We start from the raw sequence: 26048 nt of genomic DNA on the forward strand, positions 1-26048 counted from the left end.
GTAATACAAACTAGACATTATCTTTAATATATTTGGAGAGATTAGCAAACCTGTAGTCATTTGTTTCTCAATAACCAAATACCTGATATATATGCTTTTACATATAGACAAAATTACTGAATTTCATTCGGAAAAAATATAGAAAGGCCATTTCAAGTAATGTTCAGGAGTTTTGAGTTAGCAATTCCTTTCTTTTTTTCTTTTCTTTTTTTCTTTTTTTTTTTTCTTTTTTGGTGGGCAACTATGTATGTATTGTGTTTGGGAGGCAGAGTGAGGGAGAAACCCCAGCAAGAAGAAGACTGGGTCCAGTCTAGAGTTCCTGGTGAAGAGCAGGAAGGTTTCTGCTCAACCCATCACAGAACGAGAGAGGGGCTCAATAGATCATTCCCTTGGTTTCTCCACGGGGCTTCTTGAGCTTCTCAAAGTTCTTCAGGATGATGTCATATAACACAGCATAAGCATTTCGGATCTCCATGACCATCAAATGGATCTCCTGGTACTCCTCCTCGTCCAGCACATGCACCAGCTGCTGATAGTCACCCACATGGGGCTACTTGGCTGCTTTGGCCACTGTGTCACCCCTCTCGGAGAAGTACTCCTTCCAGCTTGGTATGAAGGCTGGTCACCAACTCAAACACCTTTTCCTGGACAGCCACGCCAAAATTATTCCCATCCTCTATCCGAGGTATCTGTAGCAGCAACCAGGTAGTGACCAGATTGAGTTGCTCGATGGCATCCTTGATCTCAGGTTTTAGGTGTTTCAGGAGGACCACGATCTTCTCATTGCAGTTCACTGGGCCACAGGGAGGACCTTTGTCATCTTTGTCCCCTTTCTTCTTTTCATCCTTCTCATGATGGTGCTTCTGCTCCTCCTCCTCTTTCTCCTTGACTGGATCAGGTGCTGGGATGTCCAACAGAGCCTTCAGATTGCTCAGGTTGGCGTCATTGAGAGCTGGCTTCTTTAAGAACACATCCAGCTCTGAGATCTTCTTGGGAAAATAGCTCCCAAGCAGGTTCTCTGTCTTGCTACACAGGTCTTCACGGAACACATCCACCTTGGCTTGGTTTCAGGATGGACCCTCAGTGTGGCCATGGCCAGAGCAGGGGGTAGCAAGTCCTTTCTAATATCTAAATGTAAAGACCTGGCAACTTCTGTGTTCCAAAGGCCTCTGAGGAGCACCCAGAGTCTCTTCACGGGTTAAATTAGAAACTCAAGGGCTGGAGAGAGAGAGAGAGCTGTCAGTGGTTAAGAGCTGCTATTGCGGAGGACCTTGGTTCGGTTCCTAGCACCTACATGGGGTTCACAATCATCCCTAACTCCAGTTCCATGGGATCAGCTAGCCCTTCTGACCTCTGCAGGCACTATGCATACATGTGGTGCACATACATACCTGTAAGCAAAACACATGAAGAAAAATGAATACATCTTGTAAATCTTTAAAGTCATTAATTTTAAAAGTATCCAAATGATTCTTTATGGATTCTTTTGGTATCTCAAGTGAAAAAATCAATTTTGGGGCTGGAGAGATGGCTCCGTAGTTAAGAGCACTGACTGCTCTTCCAGAGGTCATGAGTTCAATTCCCAGCAGCCACATGGTGGCTCACAACCATCTGTAATGGGATCTGATGCCCTCTTCTGGTGTATCTGCAGACAGCTACAGTGTATTCATCATGTATATAAAATAAATAAATACAATCTTTTAAAGAAAAAGAAAAATCAATTTTTACTTAAGTTCTAAAGTCTCTAATACATAATTATTCTTGTTGGATTTTTAAAGACTGGCCAAGAAGAAAAAATGAGCAGATGTTTCCAAGTCACATCAAAGGCAAAATTTCACATAACTTTAGTGTATTTCAGGTTGTTCAAATTGGCTTTCCTTTGATAATATCAGAATAACAAAGAATACCTAGTAAGTTCAGCTAACAGAGTTCCCTAACTGTCGTCAAAAGGGATTAAATCTCCATAGTGACTGTGCCTGGTACCGGCCTTGATTCCGGTCATAGGAGATTGTGAGCAGATAGGACATAGTTATATTAGAAAGCCCTTCCCAGCCAGGATTCTGGGAAGTACTGCATTTTCACGGTTGACTATTGTGTCTCATTATCAAATAGAAGCCTGGTTCAGAGGAAAGTATTGGAGCTTGTGGGTAGGGCCGCTCAGTGGTGGGGTGCTTGCCTAGCCTGAGTACAACAACCTTGGTTCCTAGCCCCTGCACTGTTTTATGCTTCAAGGAGTGATAGAAGTCCACTGTGTAGGCAGGAGAATGGACTTGTAAGATGTCCTATCACCATTACCAGAATGGTGTGTCCTTTATGTAACTGCAAGAAAGCCTGCTGATAAGTTGACCCAGCAATGGAGAGGTTGGCTTGGATGGCTCAGTCCTTTTATGAGTTGTTAAAATAGCAGATGAAACAGGAGAGAGGCCACAAGGGCTAGCCTTACACATGCTACCTTTGCAGCTAGAAAGGCCAGGGGTTTGGAACTGCAGTCACCTCCAGTGGCTGGAGGGGCCTGAGAACATACTCTTTTGGAGCACCAGAAGGAAGCCCTGTCAGCTCCTTGGTTTTTAGCCAAGTGACCTGCACCAGGCTTCTCAGGTCCACAAGTGTAAACACACTTGAATTGCTTAGGCCACCAGTTTATGGTCCATTTTTAGACTATAGAAAGAAGTAAGCATCTTCCCCTGGTGCTATGATGAACCTCTGAAGAACCAGATGAGGGATGAAGGGCCCTTTCCAGTTTACAATTGGACAGTCCATCTGCAGTCCCTAAGCAGAACACAGCAAAAGCCATCAAAGTGGCAGCTAGCCCTTCCTTCTCATCCCAGCCTACAACCACAGTGACACTCCCCACCCCAGCTGTCAAAATGGTGGCCCCTATCAAAAATGGTGAGATCCTGTCAAAATGGCAGCACCACATCTCCTCAGCCTGCAGCCCTCCCAGGAGCTACCCACAGTGGCACATCAGCTTTCCCACATCAGCAGGAACTGCCCCTCAAGAGCTGTCCATGGAGGTGATAGCTTTCCTGCCTCAGCCTACAGCCTTGGTCAGACAGCACTGCAGGAGCCATTCACAGTGGCAGCCTCTCCTCTCCGGCCTCCCTGAGCATCCCCACAGAGATGATACCTTGGCAAAAGGCAGCTGCAGCCAGAAAGGACTTCCCACCCTAACCCATGGGCCCAACACAGGGAAACAAGGGTGGAAAAAAAAAGCCACGAATCCCTAAAAAGGAAAACCCACCAATCTCTGAGCTCCCCAACCTCAGGACTTGAAATCTCACCAATTCTCAATCCAGAAAAGCTCCGCCCCCTCAGATCCTATGTAAGCCCTACCCTTTATCCAATTCCCTGCTGTCTGCTCCTGGAAGCAGAGAGCAGCCATCCCTGGATTCACCCCTCCACACACTAGACTCTCCAATAAATCTCATTTAATGAGATTTCCTGCCTGGTATGACTCTAGTCAGAAGAAGACAAGAAGCAATAAAGAGAAGAAGAGAAGCAACCGGGCTGAAACTTCTGAGCTATGTGGTTCCTCAACTCCTGTGTCTCAGGATGCCCTTCCCTTGGCACACTGTCCCACCTCAGAGCTGTGTAGTTTCTGAACTTGCGAGTCCCAAGATGCCCTTCCATCCAAGCAGAAACATACCATTATGGTGGGAAGTGGAGGCACCAGGAGCTTGAAGCAGCCATATGACCTCTGCAGTCAGAGAGCTGTGAACACTCCGATTAGTTTACTCTCTCCATTTTACACACTCCAGGATGTTAGCCCAGGGACACACACACACACACACACACACACACACACACACACACATGCAAGTTGTATGTGGAACTGGAGTTACAGCTGGTTATGGCCTGCCGTCTGGGTGCCAGGACTCAATCCAAAGTCCTCTTATCTGGTTATGCACTGGTGACTATACTCAGAAGCCTGTCTCCTCAACCCAGCACATCTGGGATGTGTGCCCCATCTCTACAGATGTTATCTTTCCCACTCAGCTGTGAGGACTGCAGTCAGAGCGGTTGTCTTTCTTCTGTAGCGGAGGGCCTTCTTTGACGCTTTACAAAAATCTAAAATCTCTGCTCACCAGGTCCAGTACCTGTTGCTGCATTTTGCTGGCTCCGTACCTTGTCTGTCATGGAGAGTGACTCACTGGTGCACTCATGGCACTCACTGCTGTTGGATGTCTGAGACTCTCTTAAGCCACAGCGGGTAGCTGAGTGTCTGCTGGGCCATGTGCCCTCTATTTGTTCCATAGTTGGAACCGGCGTTGGCATCGTGTATGCTTTGCATGTCTGTCTCTTCTGTAAACGTGGCTCATCGCTGCCACTTATCTGTCCAGTCCTCATCTGTACACAAGACCATTGCAGCCTTCAAACCATTGTCTTGGGAGAAACACGCAAATAGGCATACAGTATTTGAAAACTCTTTCATTGTTAGCCTTTCAAAACATAAAAGAGCTTCTAAACTGACATAGATTAGTGTCTCCTGTTCCCTAGTTTAATTATGCATTGATATATTTATCATATTGTCAAGCATTTGTTTGGTTTGTTTGAGGGTTTGTTTTTCTTTGTAGGAAACAAGGTCTCACTAGCCTGGAACTTATTATGTAAAACAGACTGGCCTTGACTTCGGAAAGATCCACCTGCTTCTGCCTCTTGAGCTCTGGGATTAAAGGCACATGCTGTCACATAGGCGTTTGTTTGTTTGTTTGTTTGTTTGTTTGTTTGTTCTGGTTTCTGTTTCGGTTTTGGTTTTTCAAGAGAAGTTTTCTCTGTGTAGCTTTGGCTGTCCTGTAACTCGCTCTGTAGACCATCTGACCTTGGACTCACAGAGATACGCCTGCCTCTGCCTCCCAAGCACTGGCATGAGAAGTATGCCCCTATAGTGTGATTTATCCTGTGTGCCTGGCCCTTTCAAGGATTCCCAGTTGCTCGTAAACTGGCCCTTTAAGAATTCTTAGCTGTTTGAACTACTTGACCCTCATGACCTTCAGTGTTGGTGGCTTCTTGAATTTCTGGGAAGGAGAAAGAATATAAAAAAGCAGGCCGAGGCTGAGAAAGAGCATTGGGCTAGCTGAGAAGACAGTTGAGCCAGAGATGAGATTGTTAGGAGACAGTTGAGCCAGGAGGAGCTGAGCTGGGTAGATAGGCTACAACAGTTGTTTTGGTTTGGAACTGAGAGAAAGGAGTGTTTAAGCAGACTGCTGGGGAACTGAGAGAGGAACAACGGATTGGGGGAAACATTTGAAGGGGCTGGGCTAGAAACTGGAAGGAGGGCAGGCAGTGAGTTAAGAGAACTGATTACTGTTGATAGGAAATGAAACATTAAAATAGATAAAAAGCACACATTTTACATGTGCCACCACCGCCTGGCCCACATATGCAATTGTAATTGTGTGTGTGTGTGTGTGTGTGTGTGTGTGTGTGTGTGTGTGTGTGTGTAGGGTCCCTTCCATCCCATGTGTGAAACTTCACTTCGTCGTTTGTGATAGGTCTAGGTAGAGCTGACTTTTCCCTTTTTCAGCTCCATGGTTTGTGGGTGTTGGTTTTCTCTTCATTTCTAGATCATTGAGATGTTAATTCTTTAGTTCTATTTCCATATCTCCCATACACCAGCCTCTTGTCTCCTGTCTTCCAGTCTGTCCCTGTTTTCTGCCAAGCATTTAGCTGGTTTAAGGTGGGCTGGACCACAAAGAGCCAGAGCTTGCGATTCCCTCCTTTCCTTTACAGCTCTTGAGTTATCCCAGTGTTGCTGAACACATCATCTTCTGTCAAATGGACAGTTCACTTCTTGAGGGCTTTTTGCATGTTTTTCCCTTGGGTGCATTTGAGGGAGTAAAGTTCCAAGATGCTCGAAAGCCTTGAGTATTTGGATTTTAACAGCAGCTCCCTTGAGAGACTTGACAAACTAATACTTAAAGCTGACTGTTCCAAGGTGCCTTCTGTTAGTCCTTACCTAACAGCTGTGCTTTAGAACAACTGGCCCAGTGACAGTGGCCCGAGTCTAGCCTCCTATTGTCCAGTGGAGAATGGCAAACTAAAAATAGTTGGTGTTCTTGCCAGCTGCACGTGAAGATGTCCCCGTTTGCCTGTGCCACTTTCCTCTGGCTACTTACTGGTGAGGACTGTGTTACTGCTGTGACTGGTGTTAGCAGTGTAATACCCAAAATGAATTCAAGACCACCCAGTACCTTCCCCCTTCAAAAAGGACTTTCCATACTGAACTAGCAGGCAAAGTACAGAGCCAGATAAGGAAGCTGGCTGACTAAACAAATGTAAAAACATAGTTTTAGTGGTCAAAATGACTAAGCTTACAGCTACCAAAACAATATTAGCTGTTCTCAGAGAAATAACCATAACAAGATTAGCAATTCTCTTGCCCCCCTACCCCACATGGAATTCCGACAAAGACCACAAACCACCTTTTGTTGCAAGAATTCCCCTGACGTTAATAGCTGTGACGTTAATGTACTATTACTTTGCTGACCAAATCATAATAACCCACCATGGGGGGCAAGCAAAGTGAGGGACTAGGCCAAAGGGTTACTTAGTTACTATACAAACCAACCAATGCCTGAAAGGGTTACTTGCTACACCAGTGAGAACCCTGTTGCTCAAATCTGCCCCTTACAAAGGTATAAAAAGTGTGATCTTTCTTTGTTCTGGGTCTCTCCTCTGGCCTACGTCCCTAACAGAAAGAAAGAAAGAAAGAAAGAAAGAAAGAAAGAAAGAAAGAAAGAAAGAAAGAAAGAAAGAAAGGAAGGAAGGAAGGAAGGAAGGAAGGAAGGAAGGAAGGAAGGAAGGAAGAAAGAAAGGAAGAAAGAAAGAAAGAAAGAGGGGAGTCCCTAACATGTTGGATCAATAAAAATCCTCATGCGTTTTGCAGCGATGGCGGCGGTCTCTGTGGTCCTTGTGAGTAAAGGTCTTTTGACGAACTCCAACAGCAGTTCTCCTGATCAGTCTTTTTCTATCTGGGGGTTATTGATATTCTTGGGTTTGTAGCCCTGTGGGTGTCTTTCACACTCTTCCTCCGGGACTACAGTTGCATAAGTTAGGCCCCTCAAAGTGGGGTCATGGTTCTAGTATTCTTTGTCCTTTTGTTTTTATAGCCCTGTGTGGCTGTGGTGGTTACGTGTTGCCGTATGCTGTGTGGTCTCGCTTCTTGCTGTCCCGCTCCTTCAGGCTGCCCTGGGACAGCAGCGGTTCTTTTCCTCTGATGCCTAAGGCTAGTCCTGCTCGCTCTCAGCTGCTCTGAGCACAGTTTGTTTCCCTCTACGGTAGCGGAAGCTGGGCTGCTCCAGACTGTGTGTGCACATGCTCTGCTGCTGCTGCTGTGCACTTCAGGGAGTGTCCTTACGTACAGTGTGAAGCCTGCCCTCTGCCTCTCTCAGATGTCTTCCCGAGGCGTTCTCTCTGTTTCTTAGATTGGTTTCTGGACTATGGCTTCCCTCATCCTGCTGAAGTCTGGAAACTTAGTAGGCAGCCCCAGGCTGCCTTGATTTCTTGTTCTCAGGGCTCCCTGAACTGTCTACTGTGGCAATTGCTGAGGTCTGGTTACTTTTCCGTGTATAAATGGGAACTGTATCCACTGAAGGTGTTGTACAGAAGTAGACCTGCTGACTTCTACCTTAATGCCTCTCTCCCTCTGACAGTCTTTTAACGCAGTGTCAGCACATGCCCATGTGAGAGGGGATCCAATGCTGCTGATGACCAGTTAGAAGTGAGCAAATCTCACAGACTGAAGATGCCAACCTGCAGTCCTAGGGCAGCCACACTAAGGCCGGGTGTCAACGAGTTGCATCCTTTCTGTGTGAATTGGGAGAAACTCAGGGCAATTACTGGGGAGCCTCACAGCCTAGATTCTGAGCTGCAGACATGAAAGGAAGGACTGAATGAGGCAGGGCTCAGCTGCTTTCCAGCCATGACTTGCCCGTACTCCCATGTCTGTCCATGAAAGGAGGCTGGCCTCCTGGCAGGGCTTCATAAGGTTCAAAACGAAGGGCTAGCCAAGCCAAAAGAATGTGTTCCCTTCCCCATGTCCCCTTGACTTTAGGACATGTGGGGTCCCCAAGACATAGGTTTATGAACCCCAAATGTCGGCTTGGCCTGTGTTCAGGATGAATACCAGGTTGCTGTTAAGGGTCCTGAGCGCTTGGCCAGAAGGTGGCAGCAGCCTCTAGCCTTGTTCCCCTTGCTGTGAGGAACGCTGCTCACCCACCAGTATTGTAAACCTGAGTGAAGTCTCTGCCAGTGTATGGGGCCAGTGATAGTCTGCTCACCTGCAGCGTGCAGAGTGCAGACCTGCTCAGTTAGTCTGAGCTGCTGCATCCATGACTCTCCAGGTCAGGCCTAGCCTGTACTTGGGGTATCTGCCCCAGGGTTCTCAGCTTGCCGGTGTTACATGGCCTTTCTTGCTCATATTCACACACCCAAGTCTCCCTTACCACTACTGGTCCATCCTGTGTAGAGTCATGGCCAGTAGCCAACCCCAACGGAAGTCTCACCTTTTTACCTAGCAATTCCTTTTGTCCCTAAATTCGGTATTCATGGACTCTGCTACCCTACCCTGGCTTGTCACCACCTGCTGTCAAGCACACCTTTGTCCCTCCAAGGAGCCTTGTTCCCACTGACCATCTTTCCTGAGGTTCCACTTCTTGTCCTACAGACGTTGGTTGTCAGGGCTGGTTTTGGCCACACCACTCCAGCACCCCACGGGGAAAAGGAGATGGGACCACGGGGTGTTTGCAGAGCCCACAGGATAGCTGAGGAACCCAGCCGTCAGAGCGAGGTGCTGAGTTTGGGGACCTGGAGACCCTCCAAGCCCATCCGGCCCTGCAGACATTCCAGGAGGCTCCCCTCTAGTCCCAGCCGCGCTCCAGCCTCAGGTGCCGCCCGCCAGCTTCCGCCCTCGACAGCCGCGGGCGTGGGAGCCGCAGTGGGCCGGGCGCGGTCTCTCCTTAGCTCCCGCCCCCGGCGCGTCTCCAGCGGGCGCAGAGCTCGGCAAGGCGCTGGGACGGTGGGGCTCTGCTTGCCATGGCCCCGGGCCTGCGGGGCCTCCCGCGGTGCGGCCTCTGGCTGCTGCTGGGTGAGTAGCCCGGGCTGCAGCGTTGGTGGTGACCTGGGGCCGGGAGGGCAGCACCTGAACGCACCTTACTCAGGGCATGGGGTCTGGGCAAGACAGTAGAGTGGTGATGGGGGCGGGGGAGGGGGCGCTGCACCACCTTACGCTGCCACGGAGACGAGGTGGCTTGGGCACATCATCCAGCGGGCCATCCGAAGGCATCAGCAACTTTTGATCATACAATGGGCAGCTTGCTTTCCGGGAGGGATAGGGTCGCGGGGTTCCCCTGTCGGCACTTCAGTTCTCCAAACTGATGCAAGCTCCCTGAGCCAGAAGCAGCTTACAGATGTGCAGTCTTCAACCAGAGCCACAGCTTAGGGATCCGGACACTAAGGACAACTGGAAGCCTGACTCTCACCTACAACAGTTGCTGGTTGAGACTATTATTTCCACGGAGGGTGGGAGGCTAGGGGTGAAGGGTGGTTGTTGTTGGCGTGTGTGGCTAATAAATATTAGAGGTGGCAGACTTGCTTGGGATTTTGTTTTAGATTGATCAGAAACTGTAGCCCAGGGGTGACTAACAAGAAACTGCCCATCTCAGTTCCCTTGTCTGTAACGTTCTCAGGACCCGGGGCTGTCATACCTCTTGGACATAATTCAGGTACATAGCTACATTTTAACGAAAGCAAACAAAGAGTCGGTCCAGTGTCCCTGGAAGGGCCTGTGGCTTGATGATTCTTGTGGTCTTTTCCCATACCCATGGTATTGGTCAGAGGCACCTGCTGCACAGGCTCTGGTGGTGGCAAAGGCTGCCCACTAGTGCTGTTTATAGCCAAGGAAGCAGCTTGGGGCAGTGTGGCCTGTCCCCGGTGACTGGGCAGGAACAGCACTGGACACCTACCGTTTGCAGGGCAGAGCTCTCCTGTTTTTAATCCTTGCCAGGGAGTGCCAGATCTACACTTTAAAAATCTGTTTCTGTGTAATAGAATCTAAAGGTGGATTTGCCCCTTATATGTGTTGGCTAAACTTGCGTGAAAATCAAAACCTTATAATAATGTTGCTGTCTTTGGCTATGTTCAGATCCTTTTGGCTTGATGTGAAATTTTAGCTTCAGTTTCCTAAGAGATGAACATTAGCAGCACAGGGAGCTGGTTGGGCCCCTCCCCCACCCCCTTTTATTTAAGAATAAGCAAATAAATTAAGTTTCTTTACTAGTGCACCAGAGTCTGCACCCTGGAAGGCTTGTGTAAATAGAACACTTATGCTTGACCACATGTAAGGACCGCCTGTGTTTACCAAGAAAAGGGCTCTGCTCTCAGTCCAATGACCTGTGCTCTTGACGTAGCCCTGAGCAGTCTGGCTGATGTTATGTCTTGGGAGAACAAACACAACTCTATGAGGTTATCGGTGAATTAATGACTTGGGAACCCAGCTGTGATGAGCGGAATCACTGAGCTCATAGTGTTCTTCACGAGCCCTGCTACTGGCCAGATCTCCTTGGAGATAGACTTTGATATCTTGCATGGCTATGTGGAAGAAAGAGTTCTGTTTTTCTTTAAAGTATAGTAATCTGTAGGATGTGAGATCTTGATCTGGGACGCTTCTATAAACCAGCTGGTTCTTCTCTTAGTCAACCTGCTGGCTTTATTAAGAGTTACCGAAATCCCAGCAGATACGTCTTTTTCTCTTCCCGCTGACTCTCCTCTGTGTGCTGTTGTGTTTACAAAGCATCTCCTGAGAGACCACGTGCACTTTAAAACATTTTCATGCATAACCATCAAAAGGCTCTGAGCTGTCAGGAAAGGCGAGCTGTGGGTACGAGGCAGGCCAGCTCGGACAGCTTTGACTGCTTTGCAAGCTGCTGTTTTTGCAAACTTCTCTTGGGCACAGCAGTGGATCAGCTCTTGGATCGTCTGTACTGGGGAACGCATGCTCTCCTTGTCTGTCATGCTGGGGACCTAGAAGGGGGGTTGGGGATTTGAGACTCCGGACTATTTGTTGAACTATATATAAACTACAAGTGAAACGGACATCCCAGGAAGTCGGTGTGTTGCTGTTTTTATCTGGACACGGTTCTTGTTGTGGAGCCCAGATCCAGGGACTCCAGCTTGCTAATTGAATCACTGTGTTTACTTGCCATCAGTGTGAGCTTGGAGACAGAGTGATTCTTTGGTGTTTGTCCAGCTTCCCTGCATACATGCTGGGTCTGTGTTCAGACTGTCAGTCCAGCCCAGGGCTGCAGACCAGTTTTTCTACCCATGCTAGGTTGCAGTAACATAGGGGAACATTTTAGATGCAATCCTCACTTGGGGCAAATGACTCCTTGGAAAAGTCTCCTGTGATTTCCTCACACATACCCCTGAACTAACCAGTTTGATAGTTTCTGTTCAAATCCAAACTGGCATCTGGGAGAGTGTGTGACAGGGACGCCACATGTGGTATGAATCCCAGTGAAAGTGCTGAGCCAGGGAGTGGCTCCCCAAAGGCTCACCCTGCCGCACCCCTCCTTTCTGAGATTCCATGTGTCCTGCTAGGCTGTACCCTCACTAGAGCTCTGGCTGAAGCCTGGTCCCTGGGATGCTCGCAGGCTGCACGGTCAGTTTTCTGCTGGAGCCCCGGAAAAGGTGGGTCAGTTTTTAGGGTGATCTGAGTGCCAGTTGCCAGTGGGCAGCCTGCAAGCCACAGGCTTTCCATCCTGTGAGAGAGGAGTGAGAGAAACAGATGCGCTCCTCATAACTCTTGAGCCCCAATTGGAATCCACCCCAGGAACCCATCAAGTTTGAGCCAAGTGTCTAACCTTCTATGCGTCCCATATCTCGGAGATCAAATGGTGTCAACACAAAAGACAGCTAGAAGCCTGGTAAATACCTCTCCTTAGCTGTGCCCTACAGCACAGGACATGCCCCACTCCTGTGAAGAGCGACATGTCCCCAAATGCCCATGGTTCGAGGTGGAGAAATGCCCCCATTTTAACCAGGCAGCTGCCCCTCTTCGGTCGCCTCTGTATCTGCTACAACCAGCCACATAGTCAAAGTGTTCTTAACCTGGGCATGGTGGCTCCCATGTATAATCTCAACAGTCAGGAGACTGAGATAGATGGATTATAAAACAGACAGCTTGGACTACATAGTACATAAGGAGACCTTGTCTCAAAAAATATATCAAAACTCAAAATGTTACCAACAACAATAATGGCAGAATTGGAGGGAGAAGCTCAGTGGGTCAAGGCCAGTCATATTAGAGGACTGAGCTTGAACTCCCAGAACCCACATGAGATCCAGCTCCGAGGCCTGTCCCTCCAGCGCTCCTAAGGGCGGATTCTAAGAGAGACAAGGGAGTCAGGGAGCTGTCAGGCACACGTGTCTGGTGGATGCAGCCGAAAAGCAGCAAAGAGTCCCTGCCTCAGTGCAGGAAGTTGGTAAAATGCCACTGCCTGCGGTTGTCCTCTGCTCGTACACACGTGTGATCTCAAAAGTGCATATGCACACCTGCCGCTGCAACTAAAGTGTAGCCAGAAGACATGCAGTCTAACAACTACTCCTATGGCGCTTATATTGTGTTATGCATTCTAAGCCACTTGGAGATGATTAAGACAATAGATGACCGGATTTGTGGTTTGTATGTAAAACACCACTCTGTTTTAGGTACTTGCTGTGGACAAGCTGAGGCAGCTCCATATCCCATACCTGGGACTCAAACAAACAAACAAACAAACAAACAAACAAACAAACAAAACGGATTCATGTAACGGAACTGGGTTGTTAAAGAAACTAAAATTCTCACTACAGGGTTGTGCAAAGAACCTGGTCCTGGAAGCCAAATTGACTGAAGTGGAGTCAGAGCCTGTTGAGCTGAAGCTAAACTTTAGGAAGGCCAGATCCGTGTCACTTAGAGGACCATGGGAGCTTGAAGGAAATGGATGCTGACTGAGCCGTGCCTTATAAAAACCCCAGGCTTGGGGCAGTGCATAGTTTTAATCCTAGCACTTGGGAGATAGAAGCAGGCAGGTCTCTGTGAGTTCAAGGCCAGCTTGGTCTACAGAATGAGTTTCAGGACAGCCAGAGCTATACATAAACCCCTATCGAGAGAGGAGAGAGAGAGAGAGAGAGCCCTGGGCTACATCCAAGCTTGGGCTGGTGGTCTACAGGGGCTAGAGCTGGCCAGATTTGGGTGGGGAAGGACTCTAGGGAGCCCCAAGGTAAAAGGTGTAGGACAGGAACCTTGGGTAAAGTGGACTTTCAGACAATTTCAGTATAAGCATATGTTGTACAATATTTAGGGACATCCTCATCTAAGATTCTCTTAAATTTGAATTGAGTGGAGCATTCCTGACATTTGCATGCTGAATGATAATTTATCCATGCAGCCTAGGGCCAGGTGCCCTTGGACAGTAGGGTGATTGCTGGAAGACAGGGATCTATGTCAATCAAGGGTTCACAAGAAAGAGGCATGGCAGGAAGATACTTAGGGCAGGAGCCTTGTCCGGGTCAGCGCCAAAGCCTCAGGCAGAGGGGACAGCTGCAAAGAGAGGCTGGAGACAGACCCTGGCTTTTGTGAAATCCTGGGGAAGGGGAGGCCAAGTCCACGTGAAGGCCCCGGAGAACTGAGTGTCCACAGGTTCTACTTCTGTCCCAGCAGCCATGCAAGGATAGACTGAGGCAATCCCAGTTCCACTGGGCGCCTTGACAAGTCAGGAGGGATCAAAACAGGTAACTGGGTCACACGTGGATGATTCTCTAGTTATGCCCTCAGTTGTCAGACCTTTTGGGCGGGGGGATGGCAGTGCAGTGGGAATCCACTGAACTTAAACATCAGCAGTCTGGGGTTGAGACCTGCTGCTCAAGAAACCATATTTCCATTGAATCTTCAGCCAAGTCTCATTGAATGACTCCTCTCTGAGGGTTACCCCTTTGGAGTCTCATTGAATGACTCCTCTCTGAGGGTTACCCCTTTGGAGTCCTGTGGTTTTTGTCTGCTGCTACAAATGAAATGCATTCCCTCAACTGGTTCCTAACTGTCTGAACTAAAGCTAAAAAGCACACTTTTTTAGAAAATGTATTCATTTGCTTGCATGTGTATGGGTGTAGGCAAGTATATCATGGCTCACAGGTGGAGGTAGAGGGCAACTTGCAGGAAGGCGCTGGTGCTCTCTTGCTGCCACATAGGTCCTGGCAATGAGCTCCTGTCCACAGGCTTGCTGATAAGTGCCTTTGCATACCAAGCTATGTCCTAAGGCCCAACAGACACTCTGTGTGTCCTGGGGTGGGGTGGGGGGTGGGTATCTCTCTTCTCTTTGTGTTTCTTGTTTGGTATTTGAGCTCTTTTCCTAAGAGCTCTTTTCCCAACAAGTCACTAGGACAGTTTCGGCCAGGAAGGTCCTCTTGGCTTTATGGTTTTTCTTTTGTTCTCACCCTGGAGTGGGGTGGGGGGGCTGGCCTCAGCAGCCTTCCTCTTCTGTAAACTGTGGTAGTAAGTCTGCTAAATATCTGCCTTACTCTTGTAGTACGGGACTTTCATCTCATTGTCTTATAGAGATGAGCACATGACGGAAGGATGGAGGATGCTCGGTCTCTCCACGGATGAAATGTTTTGTCACACTAAGGAAGAAATAGTAACACACACAGAGCAGCTTGCCCTGCTGGCCTGCCGAGAGTAATAATAGAGACAGCCACCAGGTGCCTTCTCCCTTCCTGGATGAAGCGCCCAAGAGGCACCTGTTTGTTCTGCCCAAACTGCCCGAAGGGGTCTTTCTCATTCATTTTTCCTAGTTAGGTCACTCCTCCACTTTCCCCTGTGGCTTTCTCTAGGACAGAGGTTCCTTTCCACACTAACCACCACAGCAACATCACCTCTGTCCCTGAGTACCAAGGCAGGATGACAGTTCCTGCAGGACCTGAGAGTCCTCACTTCTCCCTCGAGTCAGGACTGTGGCTGACTACCTTGGAGGGGTTTTCCTTGCCTGTCTTGCTGCTTGGAATCTTGAATCGTCTTTGTAGTGACATCTGTTGATTTCCTAGGACTGTGTCCATTCCCTCCCATCATATTTTTCAGGGAATTCCTGACATTCCATAGTTTGTCTTAAGATTCCCCACCCCAATGGCTCTTTGGGGGGGGGTAATTCCCCCCACATACACTGAGTAGAAACCATACTTCAGATTTCTAATTTGGACCCTTTGCTGAATTAGCAATTAGTGGTCCAGTCTCTCAGGCAGCAAGCACGGTCTCCAATCAGCCCTCAATCTCAGAGGAGCAGTCAACACTGTATAAAGCACTATGACCAGAGACACCATGGAGAGGAAAGGATGTGCTTCGTCTTACACCCTGTAGTCCAGTCCATCATCCATGGAAGTCCGGGAAGAATCTGGAGGCAGGAACTGGTTCAGGGGACAGGGAGGAGTGCTGCCTTACTGACTTGCTCTCCAGGGCTTGCATGAACTATTTTCTTATGACTCTTAGGATCAACAACTCAGGGATGGCCTTGCCCACAATAAGCTGGCACTTCCACATCAATTAGGAAATCAGGAAAATGCCCCACAGGCTTGTCTGTAGGTAAAGACTCTGGTAACGCATTTTCTCACTTGAGGTTCCCTCTTCTCCAGTGACTCCAACTTGTGTCAAGTTGACATCAAACTAGCCAACGCCGCCAACAGTTCACCCCTGGGACAAAATACTTGACAAAATCAAGTGAACAGAGTAGGGGTTTATTCTGGCTCAGGTTCTTAGAGGTTCCAGTCTGTGGTTGCTTGGTTGTCTTATCTCTGGACTGTGGTAGGCAGAGGATGGCTACAGGAAAACGTGATTACACATAGCTTCCCAGCTCATGGCAGAAAGGAGGCCAAAGGGGGTGTGGAGGAAAGGAGCCAGGGACAGAATCTAGCCCCTCAGGATCTACTCCCTTCAACGTTACAATTACCTCCCAAGAGTCTATTAAAATACAACCCCAAGAGCCAAAAGCCCCGCCTTGGTACTGTAGTGCTGGGCCTTCAGCATCCATCATCCGGACATTCTGTGTCCAAACTGCAGCACAGAGATTAAGGGAGCACCTTTGTTCTCTATCCGAGGCGTTTCAGGATAGCATGTCCTTTGTCTGTAAAGCTATAAGTCCATTGCACGGCTAGGAGTTCCGTGTAGGCTATGGTACATCTCTAACTCCTTCCATATTTGTGGGGATCTTCTAGGTCCAGTCTTGTGAGCTGGTGTTTTTATGATTCAGGACCAGGACAGAGGGACATCGCCTGGTGTTCTTTGTGCCTTTCCCTCTGAAGAGTCAGTGCTGGTGAGCAGCTGGTCATTTTTCTTTGACTGCCGTATCCACTTGTGCGAGTGAGCGTGCTCAGTCCTCCACTTGGCAGAATTCTGCAAGGTTTTGTCTGTCTTGTGCCTGCTGTTGATATCTTTAGACTTTTCTGTTTGCGGTTTTAGTTCCTCTTTGGCACAGAGAGCAGTTGGTAAATATATTTTAAAGTTCCATTGGTGAGGGATCCCAGACAGTCACTACTGCTTTTTATTACACCATGGTTGGGACAACAGATCTGCCATGGCTCCCCACATAGAATGACCTTCAGATGACTCCTGAGCCTGGCACATTGACTTTTGTGACTGGCCATGAGCCACTCAGTCCACAACACAGTTTTCTGTTAATTCTAGCCATTTGACTAAAACTCTCACCCGCCATCTTTAAAAAGCCGTTTTTCTTTCCAAATGCTTTCTATGTCAAAGAGGAAATAGGAAACCACAAACAGAAAAATTCTGAAGATACTGACATCAGGCACAAGACAGACAAAAACTTAACAAAATTCAGCCAAGCAGGGACTGAGGGAGCAGGCTCTCTCACACAAGTGGATAAGGTGTTCCTTGTGTTAGGCTAAAAACCCAAGTCCTCTGTGTCCTTGTTCATGTCACTTGTGTAGATCTGTGCACTTTATAGACCTCACACTTGGGAGATATCCACTCTTTCTCTCCATAGCCTTGTGTGCAGGAGACAGATAAGCCCTGCCAGTCACTGCTGCAGCCTACTTAGAGTACTGCCTCCTCTTCCCACACGTTGCTTTTGACATTTTATTCTTAATTGTGCTTGCCTTAGTCACAGCTCTCTAGAGGAGCAGAACAGGTAGAATGAATACATACTGTGAAAGGGGACTTGCTAGATTGATGTGCTCCATGTGGGTTGGGTAGTGCAGCAACAGCTGACTACATACTGAAGAGACTGGGAACCTGATAGCTACTTAGTTCACAAGGCTGGGTGCCTCAACGGTCCCAGTCTGGTACTGAAGGCCTAGGCAATCCCCAGAGAGCCCCTGGTCTTCAGTCCACAGTAGAAAGTCAAAGAAACTGGAGGCTGATGTCCATGAGAGATGTCGATCAGGGAGGAGGCAGCAGCAGCAGCAGCAGCAGTGTAGATGCGCACACCAGCAAGAAGGGAAGGCAGGTGAGCAAGAAGTGGCTTTCCTGAGGATCTCTTTGTATCTGGGCCACAGCTCGAAGGCATTGCTCACTCTGAGGGGAGACTTTTCTTTCCACAGTTTATCCCTTTCAGAAAAAAAAAATCCCCACACAGACCTGCCTAGAAGCATGTCTCTTAGTCGATTTCACATCCAGTCAAGTTACCAACCAAGTTCCCTAAAGGACATCTGGAGTTCACTTTCAAGTGTACAGTTAAGTGTGCTAAGGACATTCATGGAGTCTTTAGCCTAGCTACATCCAGAATGCCTAGAACTCTGTTCTCATTAAACACTGATGCCCTCCTCCTTCATCTCCCAACCCCTGGCAGCCACCACCCCATGCTCTATCTAGATGTTAGCTTCAGTGGTGCCTTATGGAATCCGATCCTGACCCTGTGGAGTTTACTTTCCACATGTGTTTGCGAGATTAATCACATTACAGTGTGAGTCAAGTTTTCCTTCTTGTGAAGGTCAAAGAGACCTCCACTGTATGGACATATCACTTCTGGATTATTTCTCCATCCAGGGAGATGTGGAGCAGTTTCTTGGTTCCCACTGGTCATGTGGTGTGCAAACACCTCTTTGGGTCCCCGCCTCTTTCAGTTCCCTATGATATTCACTTAGAAGGGTTGCTGCATGCTGCATCACCGCATGGTGATTCTATCTTGGATTCTTTTAGGAGCCACCGTGCTGTATTCCACACAGCCTCGCCACCTCACACTCGTGCCTACGGAGCACAGAACCTCCTCCTCACCAGCAAGCGTTATTTTCTGGGTTGGCTGCTATGAACAGCATCGCATCCATTACTCTGTGGGTGGAACTGCACTTTGTCAGGGACCATGTTATGATCTATCACTTTTAAGTCTTAGATTGCTGGAACTAAGCACTGCTCATTGTTGGGGTGTTCAGGAGTCCCTTGATGGTGGTACTCCTTTGAATCTCTTTGAAAGGTTGTTCACGTTTGTAATTAAAATAGAATTATATCACATTGCCCCTTCCCTTTCCTCCCTCCAGTCCCTCCCAGGTCTCCTCCTTCTAACCCCTTCCAGGTCTATCTCAAATCCATAGGGTTTTTTTCTTTATTATTGTTACGTGTGTGTGTGTGTGTGTGTGTGTGTGTGTGTGTGTGTTTTATGTACAAGTGCGCACAATTATGTAAGTACAACCTACTGAGTTTGATATTGCTGTTTATGTGTGTATATGGTTTTTGGGAGGACCACTTTGTATTAGAGAACCAGGAAGGGGCTCATCCCTGGGAGAAGGCTAACTCTCCTTCTCCTGGCAGCATTGAGACCCAGGTAGCATCTGACGTTTCCAAGGACTGGGAGGACACATTGCATTTGCTTGCCTGGGTCTCGTGACTTTGGGCTGGCTACTCCCTATCATCTAGGCTCCTCACCAGAATGAAGGTAGCACAGGGTCACATCCCTTGGGACAGTTGTGAGGATGCTGCCCCCATGCAGAGCCTGGTGGGACCTGGGGCACTGTCAGTGGTCTCTGGGAATTGTTTGCTTTTCTGGTTTTAAGACATGTTTGGGAGTTGGACGTGGTGGCACACACCGTTAATCTCAGCACTCAGAAGGCAGGGGCAGGTGGATCTCAGTGAGTTCAAGGCCAGCCTGGTCTACAGAGTGAGTTCCAGGACAGCCAGGGCTACACAGAGAAACCCTGCCTCAGAAAAACAAACAAACAAACAAACAGACAGACAGAAGAACTGCATTTGGGGTTTTGTTTTCTGTTTCCCATTGTTCGCTACTTGTAGAGACATCCTGTCCATCCTGTCCATCTGTCCTCCTTTTCTTCCTTTCATTTTTCAAATTTTGGCACTTTTTGTTTTGGTTTGGTTTGGTTGGTTTTGGTTTTTTGTATTTATTCCTTTCTCTTTTTTAATTTTCTTTCTTTTTTTGACACAGGTATAGGATTTTGATTGTTGGTGTACAGGGAGGCTACTGAGTTGTGTGTTGCTTTTGTTTCCTGGTGCTTTGCTGAACGGATGGGTAAGATCTAGTTTTCTTGGGGAGTCCTCTGAGTCTTTAAGTACAGGTCTATGTCAGCTGCAAATAGGGATGCTTAGACTTCTCCTTTCCTGTTTGTATCTTTGTTTCTTTCTCTTATCGCCCTCTCTATGAGTGTAAGTGCTATAGTGAGCAGGAGCAACAGGAAGGGCCCCTCAAGGGGCATTTGTGTTGTGTGCAGTGTCTGGTCGCTGGGAAGCATCCTCTGCTCTCCACACACAGCCACTGCATACGTGAATACATCTGCATGTGCGTGTGCGTGTGCATGTGTGTGTGCTTTGGACACATGCATCTTCGTGTGTCATGTGTATATACACACAGGCAGATACAGAAAAAAGAAGAGTGAGCATAATGCTCACTTTCCTTATTCTGATATTGGAGGAAATGCTTTCGCTTTCCCTGTCTATAGTTTTCTGTATACAGCCTTTGTCACATTACAATCTACTCCTTATGTTCTTAGTTCCCTCATGAAGTGACACTGAACTTTCTCTAAGGCCTTTTCCACATCTACAGAGGTGATCAGGTGATTTCTGTCCTACAGTGTGTTTCTTTTCTCTTTCCTTTTTAAAATATTTATTGATTTATTTTATATAAGTACACTATAGCTGTCTTCAGAAATGCCAGAAGAAGGCATTGGATCCCATTACAGATGGTTGCGAGCCACCATGTGGTTGCTGGGAATTGAACTTGCTGAGCCATCTCTCTGGCACCCCTAAAGTGTGTTTCTATGTTGTGTTACAGTCCTTGGTTTCATATGCTGGAGCAACTGTGTAGCCCCTGGTTACCTTGATCATGACTCACCTTGGTCTTGGTGTGTGCTTGAATTCTATATATAGGTATTTGATTGACCATTTTCATGTCTATGCTCACCAGCGAAAGTGGACTAATAGTCTTTTTTTTTTTTTTTAATTTTGAGCAGGCCTCACTATGTAGCCTTTGTTGGCCTGGAGCTCACAGAAATCCACCTGCCTCTGCCTCCCCAGGTAGTCAGACTAGAGGTTGAACATGTCAGCTGGTCTACAGGGCAGGTATGTAAAAGTGTGTTCTTCAGTTCGAATGACTGTGTAGTTTCTGCGATTGGTTTTGTTACTTATTTCTAGTTTCATTTCACTGTGGTCCCATAAGACACTAGAAAATTCCTGACTCTTTTACCTTTGTCTCTTTTACATTTGTTAAAGCATGCTTTGTGGCCTAGAAGGTGGTCTAATCTTGAGACAGACCCTTGGGCTGCCAAGATGTACATTTTACCTCCTCTACTAGGTAAAAGGTTCCAGACAGAGCTTTTCAAAAAAAAAAACAAAACTGGGGTGCCACCATTAGTGTCAAACAATGAAAACCCTTTGTTCTCCTAGGACTGTGTAGGATGAGCTGTAGGGATGTCAGAGCCACCCACACAGACAGAAGATGCCCTGAAGACCTGGTGTGGGGGGAAAGATGGTGCAGAGGATTGTTCTCAGCTTGCCCTCATGTTCTCGGGATGTCCTTGCTCTCTTCACCTCCAGTTCCTTTGTGGGAGCCATCTGTCACTGATGTAGTGTCGTGCAAATGCTGCTCCCAGGTGCCTGGTTACTTCTGGGCATCGTTGTGATGTGGCAGGGACCGTCATCTGCTAGGACTGCCCTAGAGTCTCAGAGCCTCTGAGGACAGAGGTTCCCCTAGGAACCCCCTGTGGGTTACTGCTACCTGAGAAGTCCTGAGCCCACATCTCCAGAGCGTCTGTGGTAAGCACGCTCAGGATGGCAGCCGGCACTAGCACTCTGATGTCATCCACTCGTGATGGCTTCTCTCTGTGTGTGATGCTATGTGTGCTCAGCTGAGGCACATATAGTAGTAGAGAGAAGGAGCAGAGGAGCGATGCTGAATTCTGAAGTTATGCACAGCCGAGGGGCACGCCTGTCCTGACAGGCAGCTGAGAGAGCAGCATTGTCTCCGTCTAGGTTTCAGAGGCAGCAGTCCCCAGTGGTTACATTTGCCTGCACATAGAGTCAGCCTTTTGACTCCAAAGCTTAAAGTTTGAGGCAGTTTTACTGTTTGTTGTTGCTTGTTCTTTATGAGAGATTAGGATGTTCTTCCAATTACAAAATGAAACTACTCTCTGCCTGCGGAGCTGCCCGTGGCCCCAATCCACACTCTCCAAGGCAGGAAGGGATGAGTTTATGAGTCTAGCAGAAGAAAGATGGGGCTGAGCATAGCAAGTCTCCCCCTTGGGAGGTGGAGGGGTGATCTGAGAAGAATGGGAGGTACAAGGACCAGGTCAGGTAGGGTCAGCTCTACAGCTAGACCAGGGAGGCCCAAAGACTATCCAGGAGATTTTTGTCTTGGCAGAATGCTGGGGGTGGGGTGGGGGGAAGCATTCTCCTGGAAGTGTGGAGGGGACATGATTGGTCCTTCTGGGCCCCCAGCCTCCAAGTGCCCTTTTCTGTTGGGGACCATCTCTCCACAGAGGCAGCACAGTCTCTCCTGTGTACTAGCTCTGCAGGACAGGAGTGCATCTCCTATTCCCCTCCCTGGCCCCTTCACAGGGGACTTGGGGACACCAGATCTCTTTAGCTGATCCTTGGTGTCGACATCAGCACACACCGGGTTCTAATGCATGGCACCCAGAACCTTCCCTGAGGCACCCCCTTCTCTGCCCTAAAACTGACTCTTCCAGAACAGGAAGGAAGGCCAAGTCACTCTTGATCCTCTCCATTGCCTAGCCAGTACCTTGCACCAGTGGTGACCCCAGGTACCCTGCCTTCCTTTCCTAGCTGTGTTTCCTGGCAGTGGTGTGTGGGTATCTCAGGCATTTGGTGAAAATGTATGTGCCACTCTGCTGCGTGCCAGGGACGACTGCCCCTGTGAGTCAGAAAGGAGTGGGAGGTGAAAGCAGGGCAAATGTGGTTTTAAAAAAAAGTCTTTGCCCCCTCACCCTGAGCACCCCGGATGTGGCTGTGTCTATGTCTATGGAGGGTGTGCTGGCTTCCTGCAGCTATGGGCAGCTGGAGGAGGACAGCTTGGGGCACGGAGTTCATGAAAGGGGGAGTCATATGAGGTACAAGGCAGGTCTGGGTGCCAGGAGCCATAAAGTATAGGGGATAAATGGAGAGAGGACCCTTGACACTCACACGAGGTCTCATCCCAGCTTCTGGAGCTTGCTGTACATTTGAGGCTTCCTGACTACCACAGGAAGGCTTCCACAGGGGATCCTGGTGGGACAGAGATGGTGTTACCCTTTCCCCAGCCTCCACTGTGGCTGACATGATCCTCAAGTGTGCGCTGCTGGCTCCGAGGTCCCCAGGTGTGCTCACTGTACTCTTGTGGCCTGAGCATCCATATACTGGCTGCTTCATGAGCTCAAGTGCAGTTCAAGTACTTGCTGGGGAGTGGTGCCTTGCTGTCCTCTGTGTTTCCTAGGGCTCTAGGTTGGGCCCAGAAAACTTCCAGCAGCCCCTCCATGGCCCCTCAAGAGCAGAGGTCTCTCACTGAAGGCTGTGGATTGCCTCCCAAGAGCGATTTCCATCTGTCAGCCTTTCCCTTGGACAGGTCTCCACTCACGACGGCTACTCCTTAGCTTTTCCTAAAAGTCCCCAGGTCTCAGCTTTGTTCTCAGGACTCTAGTGTGTACCAACACCTAGCTCCTTTCCTCACCAGCCCCATCTCAGAGTTGTGGGCATCTCTGTGCCAAGCCTACCATCCTGACACAACCTCCTTCAACCTCTTCCTGAGTGGCTAGCCTCCCAGGGTATCCTACCCTATCCAGTCTCGACCTATTGATTAGTGATGCCTGTGGGGAGTCTCAGACTGGCTGGCACTAGCCTGGTGGCATGTCTGCCTGCAGTGAGAGCAAGCTCAGATTTGCAGAGCTCTGCCACCAGGCCACACGTGGTTCCACATGCTGCTGGGGACAGGGCTCTGGTGTGCTATTTGGCTTTTTATTTTTAATTAAACGTAGGGCTTCAGTTTCACTGCTTTGGCCTCACTGTCAAGATACATGCTCCAGAGTCTGTTATTACCATACAAGGATGGTCCCACGCCCAACTCACTGCCAGGGAATTCACTGTGTGCCACTTTGTGAAGTTTTGCTCGGTGCCATACCACCCTGGCTTCAGAAACACTGATTCTAGCCATGCTGGGCACCCTGTCCAGACTCAGGCAGTCCTATGCCAGCCCTTTTCCCTAGACCATGGTGGGCCAAGCACATGAGTGTGGAGATCACTTTCTAGGGGATACTCCAGTTTCTGCTGCATAGCTGGGCTTCAGCCCTCATGGATATCTCCTGTCCCCTGGGGTCCATCTGTCCTGGTCAGGCAGCTGATGGCTCTGTTCCTATGATCAGAACTCTTTCTCCTCCTGTTCTCCGCCCAACTTGAAACATCTCGCTCTCTGTGAGCTACTCAGTGCCTCTGCTGTGTCCATGGCCTCAGTATCCGGGGCTGGGCTGGCAGATGCCAGATCTGTATCCTTCCAATGGTCCACCCATTAATGTATCCTTCCTGGCAGCACTGTGGGTGACACTGGGTGGTACCCTCCAGTCCCTTTGTTCCCCACCCTCTCTGTGCTCCTCAGCTCTTCCTTACCTGCCCCACCATGACAACCTCAAAGGACAGGCCTTGCCCTTTGACTTCACTCCAAGCTTCTCTAGGGTCTTATCTCAAGCCAGCACCAGAGCTACATCTTGGGCTATGAGAGCCAGGACCAAATTCAGCTCTGGTCTGCACCACCTCTGGCACTGACACTTCAACTCTTTTCTCATGTGAGGCCTCGGTTTTCTCATCAGTAAATAGATAGTTATGATAGGGCCACCCTTCAATAGAACATGATGGAGCTAACAGTTCTGAAGAGCCCAGCTCTGGCTCCCCTGTGCTGTCTGGAGCCTACGGGCCTTGCGTCTCCAACCTCTCCAGACCGTGTTCCTGAGCCTGGGACCTGGGCTCAGTCCTTGGGTCACTCTGCCCATTGCTGCAGTGGGCTCCCTGGTCCCCAGAGCAGTGAGGAACAACTTGATATTCTCATGAGACAGGATGTTAAACAAGACTAGGCTTTCCCCTATCCCTCTTCTAAGGACCAGCAAGGCTCCCACAGTGCCCTATGCAGTACTAGATCCCTGTACTGAGCCTCTTCCAGGAATAAGGACTAAGCTGGTGAATAGAGCTGGACCCCATCAGGAGAAGATGCCCAGTGTGGTCTAGGAGAGGGATGGATGGGGGCTAAGCAGCCAGACTCTGAGCAAAGGATGTGATGACTGTACCCTTAGCTTCCTCTCACAGAGGTGAGGATGGACTTTCCACCCAAAGAGATCAGGCAACATGAGGACAGGAACCAGAGAAAGAAGCCCTCTCTACCAGCTCACATCAACCACAGCTAGCATTCCGCTCTGGGGAAATAGGTCACCTTCGAGTTTGTGCAATGTGGAGCTTCGGGGATGATTTTTGATCTCGTATTTTCATCAGACAAAAGAGGAAAGACACAGTTCATATTGCAATTCGCCAGCTTGGTTTAGGGTCGCTAAACACCCAGGCACAGGTAATATGCCCAGGGCTGGGTAATGTGGTACACCTCTAGGTGCTAAATTAACAAGGTGGGCCAGGATGGTCTCCTGCAATCCACCCTGGAGCTGCAGTGGTTCCTCCTGTCATGTTTAGATCACTAACTGACTCAGGTCAGCCCTTGTTTGGAAGTCGGCAGGCCTAGGCTCAACCCCAGCCAGCTGTGCCTGAGGCCTGCTGCCTTTTCAAAGCACAGTGGTAGCTAGTTTTGATTATCAACCTGACACAGCATAGAATTACCTGAGAAGGGGATCTCTTCTACATTGGGTTGGCCTGTGGGCATGTCTGTGGGAGGCTGTCTTAACTGCACTGTGGGCAGCACCATTCCCTAGGCAGAGAGGGTCCTCAACTGTGTCAGAATGGAGAAACTGAGTAGAGCACAAGCAAATGAACACATATGCATTCACTGTTCCCTGCTCTTGTCTGTGGATGCCATGTGACCACCTGTGTTACGTTCCTTCCTCCCGGAGTTGCTTTTATCACAACAAAATGAAACTCAGACAGGTGTTATCTCCTGATCACACAGACACACATTTCTGGGACCCTGGGATGGGCTGGAATGGAGGCGGGGAGCAATGGAAGAGGCCACCAAAGGCAATGAGAGAGAGCCAGTAGGTAACAGCCCTTGTATGTTTTTTTGTTTTTTTGTTTTTGTTTTTTTTTTTTACAGCTCACCATCTCTTCATGGTCACTGCCTGCCGGGACCCTGACTATGGGACTCTCATCCAGGAGCTGTGCCTCAGCCGCTTCAAGGAGAACATGGAGACTATTGGGAAGACGCTATGGTGTGACTGGGGAAAGACCATACAGTGAGTCCTATCAGGAGAGAAGGAGGCTGGGAGACATGTCCTCTCCTTTACATTGGGGCATCAGGCCACTGGGTCTGGGGAAAGCCAGAGTCTAAAGGGACAGGATGGAGCGGAAAGGGAGTCTCAGTCATTGGCAGATGTTTATGACATGTGGGTGGGAGGAGCTGTGTCTTCGATGGCTGCCCAGGTAGCCA

At 48.8% G+C, this 26048-nt stretch overlaps 1 protein-coding gene and 1 pseudogene across 5 annotated transcripts in view; one reads left to right on the top strand and one right to left on the bottom strand.

The window, feature by feature from the left end:
• Gm7776 (predicted gene 7776) lies at positions 233-1108 on the bottom strand (annotated as a pseudogene).
• Ramp1 (receptor (calcitonin) activity modifying protein 1) overlaps positions 8767-26048 on the top strand; it is a 45375-nt gene continuing 28093 nt past the window's right edge. For 3 of the 5 annotated variants that reach the window (NM_016894.3, NM_001168392.1, NM_178401.3), the window contains exons 1-2: positions 8767-9085; positions 25716-25854. In NM_016894.3, the coding sequence (NP_058590.1) occupies positions 9034-9085; positions 25716-25854 (191 nt within the window). In that variant the 5' untranslated portion in view covers positions 8767-9033. Of the gene's footprint in view, positions 9086-13368; positions 16338-18563; positions 19500-25715; positions 25855-26048 lie in introns of those variants that run through there. The other 2 variants (XM_017321671.1, XM_011248050.2) reach the window with 2 other exon arrangements.

Source organism: Mus musculus, chromosome 1 (assembly GCF_000001635.26).
Source record: "Mus musculus strain C57BL/6J chromosome 1, GRCm38.p6 C57BL/6J".
In the NCBI taxonomy this organism is placed as follows: domain Eukaryota; kingdom Metazoa; phylum Chordata; class Mammalia; order Rodentia; family Muridae; genus Mus; species Mus musculus.